At 42.6% G+C, this 13,919-nt stretch overlaps 1 protein-coding gene across 8 annotated transcripts in view; it reads right to left on the bottom strand.

The window, feature by feature from the left end:
* RERE (arginine-glutamic acid dipeptide repeats) overlaps positions 1-13,919 on the bottom strand; it is a 427,727-nt gene that overhangs the window by 195,491 nt on the left and 218,317 nt on the right. Inside the window, exon 1 of one of the 8 annotated variants that reach the window (XM_089901853.1) lies at positions 4,025-5,673. The exons of the other annotated variants lie outside the window; for them this stretch is intronic. Within the exon in view, the coding sequence (XP_089757979.1) occupies positions 4,025-4,111 (87 nt within the window). The 5' untranslated portion in view covers positions 4,112-5,673. Of the gene's footprint in view, positions 1-4,024; positions 5,674-13,919 lie in introns of those variants that run through there. 8 annotated transcript variants of the gene reach the window in all.

Below are 13,919 nucleotides of genomic sequence, written 5' to 3'. Positions count from 1 at the left end.
AAGAAATCACTACTTTAAAAGTCAGGGCAGTGGTTAATTTTGTAAGGAAAGAGGGGACTGTCATTGCAGAGGAACTGGGAGATGGCTGGCCAAGTCCTATTTCTTCACCTGGGAGGTAGTTACACATTACAATTCATTAAACTATACACATGCTTTGTGTGGTTGTTTGTATTTGTGATTTACAGTAAGGAGATTTTTTTTTTTTTTTTTAAAGAAACCACTAACAGACCTCACCTGCCTTCTGCCTAAGAAAAGGCATCAGCTAAAAGCTCTGGTAACCAAATGAGGAAACTCAGGAAAAGGGGAGCACACCTGAAAGGACAAGTCTCATCATGATAAAGTAAATGAACTTCATTTCTCAGGCAGATTTCAGCTGGAGACCAGATGCTGCAGATGCACTATGGGCAACAGATAAAAGATGTATTCTACCAATGTTCACAAATTTATACATTTCTTAATTATGTGGTTTCTAGTTAAAATACAAAATAGCAACCAAACCAAAAGAACTAAATTAGAAAATGTATGTAAGGAAATAGAGACAAGATATAAGAAAGCAGCTGGAATTGTCACAGGAATCTACCAAAGGAATGAATAGCTGCTGAGCGCGTTAACAGACAACAGATTGATCAGAATCACATCCCTGGAGTAAGAATACAGGCCAGGAAACTAAAATTTAAGAACAATTTTGAAATATAAACGAGTAAAACAAAACTCAGCATTAAATTACTTTCTCATACTCATAACAAATGCCACAGCTTATGATGGAACAAATCCCTTTTCCAGTGTTTGGGTCTCATAAACCTAAGGAATATTCCTTACCACCTTCTCTCAGACACCCAACAGCTAGTTAATGAGCAGGAAATCCTGGCCATCCTGTCACCCGTGTCTTCCTAATAAGTTCTTCTATCTCTAACCCTAATTTTCTTAAAGCGTAATTCTGATCGCGTACTCAACTAGTAAAAAAACATCCATGGTTCCCCAACTACTAATCCAGTTTCTCAGCGTGACTTTCAAAGCCAGGCATATCTTTACTGCTCTATCTCTGACCGCTCTCTTGACCAAACCAAGCTAGACCCCAACATTCAACAAAAATATTTTGCCTCTATCTTGTGTCCTTAAAAAGCTTTTCTGTTTTCCAGTCAAAATCCTTCCAACCCAGGGCTTCCCTGGTGGCGCAGTGGTTAAGAACCCGCCTGCCAATGCAGGGGACATGGGCTCGAGCCCTGGTCCGGGAAGATCTCACATGCCACGGAGCAACTAAGCCCGCGTGCCACAACTACTGAGCCTGCGCTCTAGAGCCCGAGAGCCACAAGTATTGAGCCTGCGTGCCACAACTACTGAAGACTGCGCGCCTAGAGCCCGTGCTCCGCAACAAGAGAAGCCACCACGATGAGAAGTCCATGCACCACAACAAAGAGTAGCCCCTGCTCGCTGCAACTAGAGAAAGCCTGCGCACAGCAACGAAGACCCAATGCAGCCAAAAATAAATACATAAATTTATAAAAAAGAAAAAAAAAAATCCTTCCAACCCTTCGAAGCTCAGCTCAAAAGCTAGGGTACCCTTGCCAAGTCCTACCCATGGAAAGCACTCTCGCACTTCTCCGAGCCCCACTCTCTGCAAGTGTGTGGTGATCCCTCTATTCCTCTTGAACCACTTGAGCGCAGAGGCCATACTTTATTCATATTTTTACATTCAACAAATATTTATTAAGCTCCTACTATGTGCCAGAAACTGTATGGCCCTGGGTCTATAGCGATAAACAAATAGGCAAGCATCTCCCTCCCTCCCCCAACCACTTGGAGCTGACCATTCTTGAGGGGGAGACTAATTCATATCTTTTTCCTCCTACACAACAGACTTCCTATTATATACACAGTAATCATTTAATGAATGTTGGCTGAACTGTACAGAAACATTTAAGAGAAGAAAGTAACATACTGGGGTAATTTAAAATAAGTCATTAAAAATCTCATTTCACTTGAGGAAAAAGAAGATCATCCAACCTCCAAATCTGACATATTCCAGTACTTCTCCTTTTCAGAAACATCTGCCTCTTTAAAATTTCACCAGAAGTCCTTGTAAGGTACCTGAGCTAGAGAAGTCCCCAGACCCATCCTTCCTATGCCCTCCTCTAAGGGCAGCTGCCCTTTCCAGTCCCTTTAGGTGGCCATGCTTTGTTGTACGTGACTCTGGCCTAGAGCCTACAGCTGACTGCATGAGGTGTGACACCTGATCCAGAAAAATTCCCATCCCTGAGCAACCAGCACATGTGGTCCAGGGTAAAAAGATAATCTGTGCCAGGTTCCCTCAGCAACATGAAATGGCAACTAAGCAACATCAGTTAAAGTAGAGCTCAAGATGCACAGATGCTGTAAGGTAGAGATGGGCCTTTTGTTTCTCTTTTCCAAACAAAACCTCTATACATTGAAATCCAAATCATCCTTCAAGAAGAAACAGGGGCCCAGAGCTTCTCTCATGGAGCCTCCCTTTGACCATCTTCCCTGGTAACCACCAAATGCACCACCTCAGAACACAGCTTTAGAAACCACAGCCCAGGTAAAAACCAAATCGAGTTGGCTAAATTGCAAAATATTTATTAACATTTTCATTCATTCACTCATTCATTCAGTGACTATGTACTGAATGCCTGAGTGCGAGATCCTGTAACAGTCACAGAATAAGACAAATGAGGTTTTTGTCCTCAAAGAGCTTTTGTTCCAATGGGGAAGGGAAAACAAGCCAACTATTGAGGAAATTCTAGTGTTCTACTGGGGAAAGGAAAAAAAATACAGTCATACCTTGTTTCACTGCACTTCTCTTTGCTGTACTTCGCAGATAATTGCATTTTGTTTTTACAAATTAAGGCTGTGATAATCCTGCATCAAGCAAGTCTATCGGTGTCATTTTTCCAATAGCATTTGCTCACTTCGTGTCTCATTGTCACATTTTGGTAATTCTTGCAATATTTCAGACCTTTTCATTATTATTATATTTGTTATGGTGATCTGTGATCTTTTATATTACTACTGCAAAAAGATTATGACTCCCTGAAGGCTCGAGTGATGGTTAGCATTTTTTAACAATAAAGTATTTTTTAATCAAAGTATGTATTTTTTTAGACATAATGCTATTGCACACTTATTAGACTATAGTATATTGTAAACATAACTTTTATATGCACTGGGAAACCAAAAAACTGGTGTGACTCTATTGTGATATTGCTTTATTGCAGTGATCTGGAAACAAACCCACAGCATCACCAAGGTCTGCCTGTAAACCAACAAGGTAATCTAGGGTGATGATCAGTGTCATAAAAACAAGAAAGATATTAAGACTGGGCAACATCTTAGAGAATGACTAAGTAGGAAAGAGGTTGAAGCCATGGATAAGGTAGTCAGAAAAATCGTCTGGAGTAGGCAACACTTGAGCTGAGACCTGAAAGATGAAGACCCAGTAACTCAAAGACAGAGAACAAATCCATCAAATCAATAAACAGCCTACGATCCATCACGAACAGTACTAGGGACCACAGAGAATATCAGGAATGTTTAAAACACAGTTCATTCCCTCAAGTTTCATATCCATTCAGGGAGGTAAATTAACTCACGAAACAAGTTTCACGAAACTGTACAGAATGAAGCAAAAAGCCAGAGGAGCCCTGAAGACAGCGGGAAAGGTGAACTGCTTTGAAGCCTGCAGGTCAGTCACTGTAAGGCCAAGCTAGTCGATTTGGAATTCTGATTCTGCTGCTGATGCAAAAAGTACATAAGCCATGCCTTTAAGCTTTCCAAAGTAAAAGCTGAAAACGTTCTCATCTTAATTAGTTCACACTTAGAAGGAAATATGAAGGCAATGCTTCCAGGCAGCAGGGTAAACACACGGTTAATTTGCTAGTCTGGAAAACCTAGTCCTCAAATTGCATTTCCTCCACTTAACTAAGGTTCCTTGACTTCCCGCACCTGCAGTCTCCTCAGCCATGCTAATTCACAGTTGCTGCTTCCCTCCCACTGACCACATGCTCACCCAGAATCCTCCAGCAGTTTCTTTTTCTGGAACAGTTGAAGAACTGCTGAGTAGAAAGAGTTGCCAACCAATTACTCTCCAAACCATCCCGACTCGACTGTATTGTTCTGTCAGTGTCCGGAGCAACTGAAAGTTACGCAGCTATTTCAGATGTCAGGAACTGAGCAGAGTTTCCCAAATGTTTGTTCACTATAAAGGAGAAAACCAGTTGGGCCTCTTCCAACCGACACTCTGAAGAGAGGGCTGCAAGAGTCCCGTGGTGCTGCCATCAGATCCACTACGTCTTGTCCCAACTTCCACAGGCCACAAGGAAGTAAAGATCAAGCCACCTGCGCCAGCAGGCAGTTAAGGCAAGTTTTTCTCTGTGAATAGCTTGGTAGCGTGAAGAGGCTTTTCTGGGATAAAACAAGAGGAAAAGGTACATATGCTTCAAACGGAATGGTCCCAAAAAAAAAACAGATGCTCTTAAAAGCAAGAAAAGCCCCGACCCTCCCGGCAGCCACTGACCATCTGCGACCAAGTAAGTTTTCCCACTGACAATGAACAGCAAACCACCATCAGCACTATCTTCACTGATTAAAGGAAAAACAAAAATGCCAACTAGTACCTTTGGATGAAAAGCCAAGCACAATCATCTATTTTCAATGCAAAACTGTCTATACAAGTCAATTAACGGACCTTGCCTATCATCATCCCACATCCAAATCCAGCCACTGTAACTAAAAAGTATCCATATGATGAGAACTACTCTAAACCAACAATCAGTGGTAAGAGTTTCCCCACCTAGAACCCACTTTCTTCTCCCTTCCACCACACCTATCTGTAAAAGCCAACCCCAAATTCATCAGTTCGTTAGGACACCTCCTCTTTAACCTTACCGATGGACAGGTCCCATCATTTTGAGCCTTCTCAGCAATGCACACATACCATGGCAAATACACTGCTTTTTAGCTACTTTAAAGACATTTACTTATGCCCTGCACCTCTCACAAACATTTGCAGGTAAGAACTCTGATTTTCTCTTAAAGATGCAGCTATCATTCTTTTTTAAATCTCTTCCTCATGCTTAGTATCAAATGCTACAAAATAAGAGGGTTTAATACACAAGGGCTTAATTCACTGGAAGGAAACACAGACTTTTATAATAGGAAAAAATATTGCAATGCCAATGTAAAGTATTACACTCATAGTGAAGACATTTTATCATACTTCCTCTTCTCAATGAAAGAGGACAATGAAATTAAAACTGGAAAACAAACAAAACTCAGCTAAATAACAAGCCACTTCATTCTAATAAACTTGTCTTTTAAAACCCTCCCTACAGCTTCCACCCTGTATGCATTTGCATTTACAAACACACATACTGGTATACACTATAACATACAAAAGAGGATCATGCCAATTCCAAACCAATAAAAAGGTACCTTTTAAAAGTCATCTTTGTAGGGCTTCCCTGGTGGCGCAGTGGTTGAGAGTCCACCTGCCGATGCAGGGGACACGGGTTTGTGCCCTGGTCCGGGAAGATCCCACATGCCGCACAGCAGCTAGGCCCGTGAGCCATGACCGCTGAGCCTGCGCATCCGGAGCCTGTGCTCCGCAGCGGGGGAGGCCACAGCAGTGAGAGGCCCGCGTACCGCAAAAAAAAAAAAAAAAAAAAAAAAAAGAAAAGTCGTCTTTGTAAAGAGTCCTACTTCTACATCTTACCCTACGAGAATCAAACAATGATATTTGCAAGAAGATAATTCATGTTGGTTTAAGACGAACTGTAACTAAACATAACTGAATTCACAAATTTAGTTCTAAGTTATGAAAATATAAGGAAATTTAAAATCTGTTGAAAATGTTCTTTTCTACAAATGACAACCATATAATCTCTTACATCACTGAACTCTGCTTTTAGCATTCTCAATATGTTTTTCCATCTGAGATATGCAGTAAGGCTCCTAATGCCAGAAATGGCTGCAGTGCCTTGGGTCATTACTACTCAGGAACTGGGTGCATTTGTGGATCTGATTCTGTGCTGAACTGTACTGCAGTTTCAGACACGTCCAACTGTGGCAGAGATTGCTGGCTGCCTACCTCAACCTCCACTCTCCCCACTTTCCTTAATAATAGAACCCCTATATTACTGGACAGCCAAAACCAACTCCCACCTCCCCTGAAGATCTACATAAACTGAAGTTGTTAGGCAGGGGTACTAGGAAAGCTCTGGAATGGGCCCTCCTCTTTCAGCTGCCTGGCTAGAGTGGAGAACCAGTTTCCCCCAATCCACTGCAGAGTAATACTTTTATAAAAAAACACAAATAAAATGGTGTGGCAATGTCAAATGGTTATAAAAGTTTCTAAAAGGTTACTTTCTGTACTCAATACGTGGTGGCCTAGTAACAGACAGTTCAGTCCATGGACTACGATTCAGATAACACTGGCCTAGAACATGAATCTGACCACTGTAGCTGCAATGGCCATCTGTGACCACGAGGAACCCCTGAGAATGGAAACCATGCACTAACGACAACGGTGCAGACTGTAGGAAACTAGATACCTGACGATCGTGGTCACTCTCTCAACTCTGGATGGCACACCTTGGAAAACACCTTGTTTTATAAGAGAATACAGACTTTTTACTACTGTGATTTGGGTTTTTATTATATACAGCCAATCGACATAACAGACACTCCTACATGTGCAGACCACTGCAAAATTTCCAAAGCGCTATATTACCTCTTTTTATTCTCACATGAGAATAACCCCACTGTGAAGTAAGCAAGACAAAGTATTATCTCGATTTGACAGACAGATGGAAACTAACATTCTAAAACATTAAATAGCTTGCCTGAAGTAACACCTAGGAAGCACTGATAGCAGAACTGAAAACAGAAGCCAGCTGCCTGCTCTTTCCCTAAGAGCAATCTACCTCTCAGTGAAGTGAAATTACTTAATCATGATCACAAGCAAAATAAAATAAATGAGCAGGGGTGTGTACCTGCAACAAATTACATGAAGCGTGTATGCCGCTGGGTAGTAAGATACAACAAAAACACCACGGTCAACTACTGAAGACAAAAACCAGATTTAACGGCTGTGGTGTCCTACTTCATTTGTAACAAAGCATGTGTGAAAAGGAGCTGGAGGGGCAGAAATCACAATTTTATAATAATTTAGCCAGAAATGTAGCAACAGAACTAAGAGCAAATATTACATAGCAAATTAGTTTAGGTTATGACATAAACCTTCAAACCCTGGTCTCAAATGAAATTTGAAACCCTAATATTCTATCTGGATATGAACAGAATCTGTCAATAAGTAATAATGTTTCTTAAAAACAGTTTGCATAATTATTGAAGGACAGTAATAACAATACTGAACTTTAATATAAACCAGACTTCTGAGATCCAACTGTCAATCAAATGAGTTTCCGTACTCTTCCTTCCATGGTGAAGAAAGGCTGGCACAGAGCCATCCCCCTCACTTCCCAGGATGCCTTGTGAGCAAAGGCGTATTAAAAAGCATATTTAAAACCTGAAGGGCTTCCCTGGTGACACAGTGGTTAAGAATCCAACTGCCAACGCAGGGGACACGGGTTTGGGCCCTGGTCCGGGAGGATCCCATGTACCGCGGAGCAGCTGGGCCCATGAGCCACAACTACTGAGCCTGCGCTCTAGAGCCCGTGAGCCACAATTGCTGAGGACCACACGCCTAGAGCCCGTGCTCCGCAACGGGAGAGGCCACCACAGTGAGAAGCCCGTGCACCACAACGAAGACCCAACGCAGCCAAAAATAATTAATTTAATTAACTTTTTTTTAAATTCTAAATAAAAAAATAAATAAAAGCTGATGGTTAGGATCAGACATGCCATCTGTGACTGTGGACTAATTTTTATCTGGGTAAGTTTTCTTTGCCTACGTGGCTATCAAACGTTTTATTTCATCAGCAACAAACACTAAAGTATTTGCCCATATCAATATTTATCTGTTAAATACTAAATCAAACAGAAGCTATACTTTTCAGTACACAGAGATAAAAAGGTTCTTCTGCTGTCTTAAATATTTTGTTGCAATATTTTTAATTTAAAAAACAAAAAGAAGACCCACAAGAAAAATTAGGACATGAATTTCAATGTATTTTATTATGCACATTTACCCTTTCAAAATTTCTCTACAGATATAAGCTAATTACCAAAGAAAAAAACAAGCTGAGAAAAACATTTAATTGCTCTTGGTATGTAAACATATTATAAAAATCCTCCAGGATCATTAGTGAGAATGAGTTCTTTCAAGGAATACCTATCTATCAGTGCACTATACAAAAACTATTAAGGTCAGGATGGGGGCGGGGGAGGGAGTTATGGAGAGAGATTAATAAAATATTCACCCCCTCAAAATAACACAGGAAAGAAAACAGGAACTGCCCACTAACTCTGCAAACCACACGCCCCTTGCAGAATCATGAAGCCACAGTGAAGTAGGAGAGAAAGCTTTGGAGTGACTCCTTCAGGGGAATAATCCTCAAGAGTTTATACTAGCTCAGGGGTCAGCAAACTACCCGCCCACAGGCTATTTCCCAGCCCACCTATTTCTGTAAACAAAGTTTTACCAGAACACAGCAACGCTGTCACATACTGTCTGTGACCAACATGAGTAGCAGCCACAGAGAAGACAAAACTGAAAACATTTCCTATCTAGCGTTTTACAGAAAAAGCTTGCACCCCATCAGCTACCTGAGCGATAACACAAAATAAGATGCGCTTCTCTGGGAACTGATAGGAACGAGCCTCTTTTTCATAAACACCTTTGTGTATATATACGTAGTTTTAGTTCATGAGACGTAAAATTTGCCTACAAAAAAGCTGACCCAAGCACAAAATGTCTCCAACCAGTATCCCTGACACAAAATAGCCTGTAACTTAGAAATCTAGTGAACTGCACTGTATTTTATCTCCCTTATAGAGAAAACCCAATATGAGTAAGAAAACAAATTTCTCTAATGAATTAACCTTCCAAGATTTATGATTTGGTGTGATGTATCTTTGGAAACGATGATGACACAGAGTATGTGACAGTGCTTAAGTACCTCCCCCACCAAAGACCTGGAAAATTTCAAGTTCAGTACCCCCAGAGGTCAAAAGCATTATTAAACTCCACAGATGCCCAGGGCATGCACCAGCAGAAAGAGAAAGTTAACCAAGTTTCACCTCTCACTGCTTCCATGGCAAGTTTAAATAGCAAGCGCTAATCATTTAATTTGTACTGACGCTAATTTTTCAAAGCAAGTTCATGAATTTTCAAAGAAGTTCATGCTGCTTCTTGTTAAACCAGATCTCTAAAATGATAACCCAAACAATAAGCCAATGAGCAGAAAAAAATACACAGAACTAGAAAACTGGGTAGAATAATAACCAGTGTGTTAAATTCCATGACTAAAAGATTTAGATACAAAGGCATTTTCCCCTGCAATCTCACTGTTACAAGGTTACTGTCAGAGGAAAGGAGTAAGGCCTGCAGCACAGAGTTTCTCAGTCAGATTCACAGCAGAGCTATATATCTAAGTACACAGTCAGGAGACCTGATCAGGACAATAATCAGGTCTGTAAAGCAAGGGAGTTTCACTGTAATTTTGCAAATAAACACTTCAGTGGATTTTTTTTTTTAATGATCAATCCTGTTTTGTTTTGTTTTTAATGATCAATCCTGTTGATAGTTTTCTAGTCCATCTTCTGAAAGAACCCATTCCTCTGGCTCAACTCACTGCCTGATATTCGGCAATCACTGTTAGGATAATTACATTTCCTCAAGAAACAGCAGAAAGGCATCATTTCATACAAGCAAGAAATAAAACCAGAGGCTGTCTAGGTCTCAGCCCTTCTGCCTTTCTCCCCAAAATATAAAAGAGCAATGTGTCTCTTTCTTCCAGAGAAAGCGATATGCTCAGAACAATTCCAATTGCACTCAAGATAGCTTAATAAAACAAGCTGAGGGCTTCCCTGGTGGCGCAGTGGTTGAGAGTCCGCCTGCCGATGCAGGGGACACGGGTTCGTGCCCCAGTCCAGGAAGATCCCACATGCCGCAGAGCGGCTGGGCCCGTGAGCCATGGCCGCTGAGCCTGCGCGTCCGGAGCCTGTGCTCCGCAACGGGAGAGGCCACAACAGTGAGAGGCCCGCGTAACGCAAAAAAAAAAAACTTAAGACTGTGTTCTCGAGATCACCATGACAGGACACAAGGGTGTATTCTGAAGGCTTCCTCACTGGGGTCATACAGTGTATGGTGAATCAGCTACGCCACCTCTCTTGCGCTCTTGGACAGGCTACCACCCATGTCCTGAACTTACTCATTCAACCAGAACGAACTGGACAGAAGCAGGAGCTGCGAATCTGGTCGGGAAACAGGAAACAAACAATTCAAAAAAGCAGCACAACAAAAGATGAGGCCAGGAGGAAAGATGGAACAGAAGAGAAAATAATTAACTATCTGTAGGAGAGTGGCTGCCTACAGCGAGTGGCAGGTGGCACCTGGAGGGCACTCCAGCCCTGCAGCACATGCACTGTGGAGCTGGGAGGGGGTGGGCTGCAATTGTTCAGAAGCAGCATCTCTCTCCCCAGGGAGTCTTGCACCCAGGAGCCGGCCAGAGTCTGCTGGGCCCTGGGGAGCTTTCCCAAGGCAGAGCCTCTCCAGGGCAGCTGTGCGCCCACTGGGGCGGGGTGCCAACGCACAGAAGCCACTTCCCACGCCCTGTCACTGAGGTCAGCCATGCTTTCAAAGGCCTCTCTCTCTTTCCCGCCTTTCTTCATTAGCTTCCCTTCCCTCCCAACCCTCTCCCCTCCACACAAGATAAAGGGATTTTTTTAATCGGATCAGTTTTCCAGGGAAGCAGAAATGTGACTGTACACAGTTCTTTAGCCTCACCTCACGATTCCGCAACAGGGACTAACATCTCTCAACATGGCTTTGTCCAGCTGACCAGGCTCTTTCTGCAGCTGAATAAAAAAAACTTTAGAAACAGTTCTGTCTCCACCAAAATAATACAAATACATCACACCACCAATTCTGGAATACTGAAGCAGAGTCTTATCTCCCTTCAGACAGAATGCAGAAGGCTTCAAGCCTCATCCAGAAGATTCCAACTCTACGAGTCCCACGGACAAGTCCCCTGGTGCTTCCACACAACGATGCCCCTGCGGAAGTCCGCCCAGCCTGCCGGACAGCGGCAAAGGACTATTCACAAAAGCTTTTCCTTCTCTTCATTCCCCATCCTTTGTATTATACTGGGACCAGTGACACCACCAGCACTAAAAAGAGAACGAGTGCTAGTTTCTTTTTTCCCTCCCTGAAGCTCACAAGATGGGGTTGCTTTCTTTTTCAGCTGGTTGGTGGGTGTCAGCCACCTAATTAATACCCCCCTTCTCGTTAAAAGCTACCCCTAAAAAGCAAGTCAATCTCTTATATAATTTTATTCATAAGGAAAGAAGACAAAACTCAGCGTACATTAATCAATGTGTCAGGCTGACGTAATAAGCCAGATGCATTTGATGTTTGCTAAGGGTATCACTAAAATAATCTGTTAGCCACCACCTACAGCTACAAAAGAGAAAAACAGAACAAAACAAACAAGGTTTTTTCAAAAATGTGTATATATGCCCAACACTTTGTTTAGTAACTCCAAAAGATACAAAACCACTTAGGCAAAAGTAAGCCACAAACCTATTCAAGAGCATTGTAAAATGCAAGGGAATTATCCAAAGGGCTGCACCGCTAACTGAATAATTTTAATACAGGATGCCCAGCAAATCTCCCTGTATGCTGCCAACAGATCACCAGCAGAGGCAAATCCAGATAATGAAACATTGTAAGAAGGGCCCTTTTTAATAATTTAGCCCACCAAGGAATGAGTATTGATTCTTGTTTTCAGCAGAAGGAGAGTGTTATCTTCAGCTTACAGCTCAGGGACAGCCTCAGGGGATTAAATCACAGTCCCTTTCCTGCCATGCAATCCTTCAGCTGTCACTGTGCATTCTTCGTCATTCTTCATCCATTTCTAGAGAACCCCTGGTCTCAAAGATGTGTCTTCCCTACTTAAGCCACAAGAAGCCATAGCAGCATTTCAAGTTTTACATATTAAGCCTGTCTGTCTGTTATCATTTGCCAACTGTTCTTCTTCTCAATAATATTAACAATGCATCAGATATCTTTGTGAACTTCCATCTTGTGTGTTAACAAACCTACTAAATATCTTAAGATCAGATTGATATTCCATCATAATGGTAAGTGTGCCGATCGATCTATGGACGTGTGCAAACATTTTAATACAACCAAGAAGACGCTACTAAGAGAAGGAAAAACCAGGCGGAAGCAGTATAGGTATCAACCACTCTTTCCCCATTCCAACATGGAAGATAAAGTCCCTAAACTTGAGGAAAAAGTAACCAAAACAATAAATTTAGTGGTAATACTAAATTTAAGGGCATTCCTGCATCTTTATATATTGGAAAAATATTCAAAACCAAAAAAAATTTTTAGACTGTAAACAAGCCAGCGATTTCTGATTCAAGTATAAATCAAACTGCTCTCATCCCTGACAGAATGTTCTGCACTCCAGTTACACTATCCTACTGCTCCACTAACGTCACTCAACTTCTGTTCTGTTGTCGTGGACAACTAGCCCCACCTTCCACTGAGTGTGTGAGACTGGGAGGTGGAGGCAGCCATTTCTGCTGCTCATTCTTTGGATGTGATTCCAAAGCGTCCCTCCATGATCCTGCAGATCAAGGTACTGTAATCCTGAGGACTTCAGCACTCCAAGGTCACCACACACATCTTCTATTATAGGACACCAAAGGGATTGTACAGCTGCCTTTCTGGGTCCTTCTGCTTTTCCACCCAGACTGTAAATTGTTACAAGGCCCTGGGGCACTGCAGCAGCGGCTCCATTCCATTCACGCCTCAAGGAGCGTCAGCGCTGTCAGGAGGCTGCAGCCAAGGGCAGCGGCCTCACCAATGACAACACCTCCCTCTCTGTGGCCAATGAGCCACTCTCCTGTTGTAAGATCACAGCAAGTTCCCCTCTAACAAAGACTTAAAGAGCCAAAAACCATCAAATTAAAACAAAAATACAGGGACCTCTCTGGTGGCGCAGTGGTTAAGAATCCACCTGCCGATGCAGGGGACACGGGTTCCAGCCCTGGTCCGGGAAGATCCCATGTGCCACGGAGCAACTAAGCCCGTGCGCCACAACTACTGAGCCTGCGCTCTAGAGCCCACGAGCCACAACTACTGAGCCCGTGTGCTGCAACTACTGAAGCCAACATGCCTAGAGCCTGTGCTCCACAACAAGAGAAGCCACCGCAACGAAGAGTAGCCCCCGCTCGCCGCAACTAGAGAAAGCCCACGTGCAGCAACGAAGACCCAACGCCGTGTTAATGGTCCATTCAGTCACATTTAATGTATTCCTTTTTAAAACGTCCCTCTTTAGCTGATTAAAAAACAATAATAATGTGCTTTTTTCCTATTTTGTAAATGAAGCAAACTATTAATTCAGTGGTTAAGAAGCAACTTCTTGGAGCCAAGAATTGCTCTGAGCACTGCAAACAAAAAGGTGAGTGAAACACAGCCCCTTGATTTTCTTTTTTGTGTGGGGGGGGGCAGGGGGGTGCCGCACCACTTGACTTGTGGGATCTTAGTTCCCCAACCAGGGAATGAACCGTGCTCTCGGCAGTGAAAGCGCTGAGTTCTACCAACTGGACCGCCAGGGAAGTCCCAACAGCCCCTCGATTTAACATTGCCAAAACAACAGATTATGCAGTTGACTCTTGAACAACACGGGTGTGACCTGCATTGAACTGTGTGGATCCACTTATGTGTGGGGCTTTTTCACTAGATACACGGTCAGCCCTCTGTGTCTGAA

This window comes from Delphinapterus leucas, chromosome 1 (genome assembly GCF_059928025.1).
Source record: "Delphinapterus leucas isolate spDelLeu-1000000601 "Yukka" chromosome 1, BTC_Dleu_Yukka2, whole genome shotgun sequence".
NCBI classification, from domain to species: domain Eukaryota; kingdom Metazoa; phylum Chordata; class Mammalia; order Artiodactyla; family Monodontidae; genus Delphinapterus; species Delphinapterus leucas.
The sequence above is the reverse complement of the archived record's forward strand: the minus strand, read 5'-3'. Positions and strand labels throughout refer to the sequence as shown.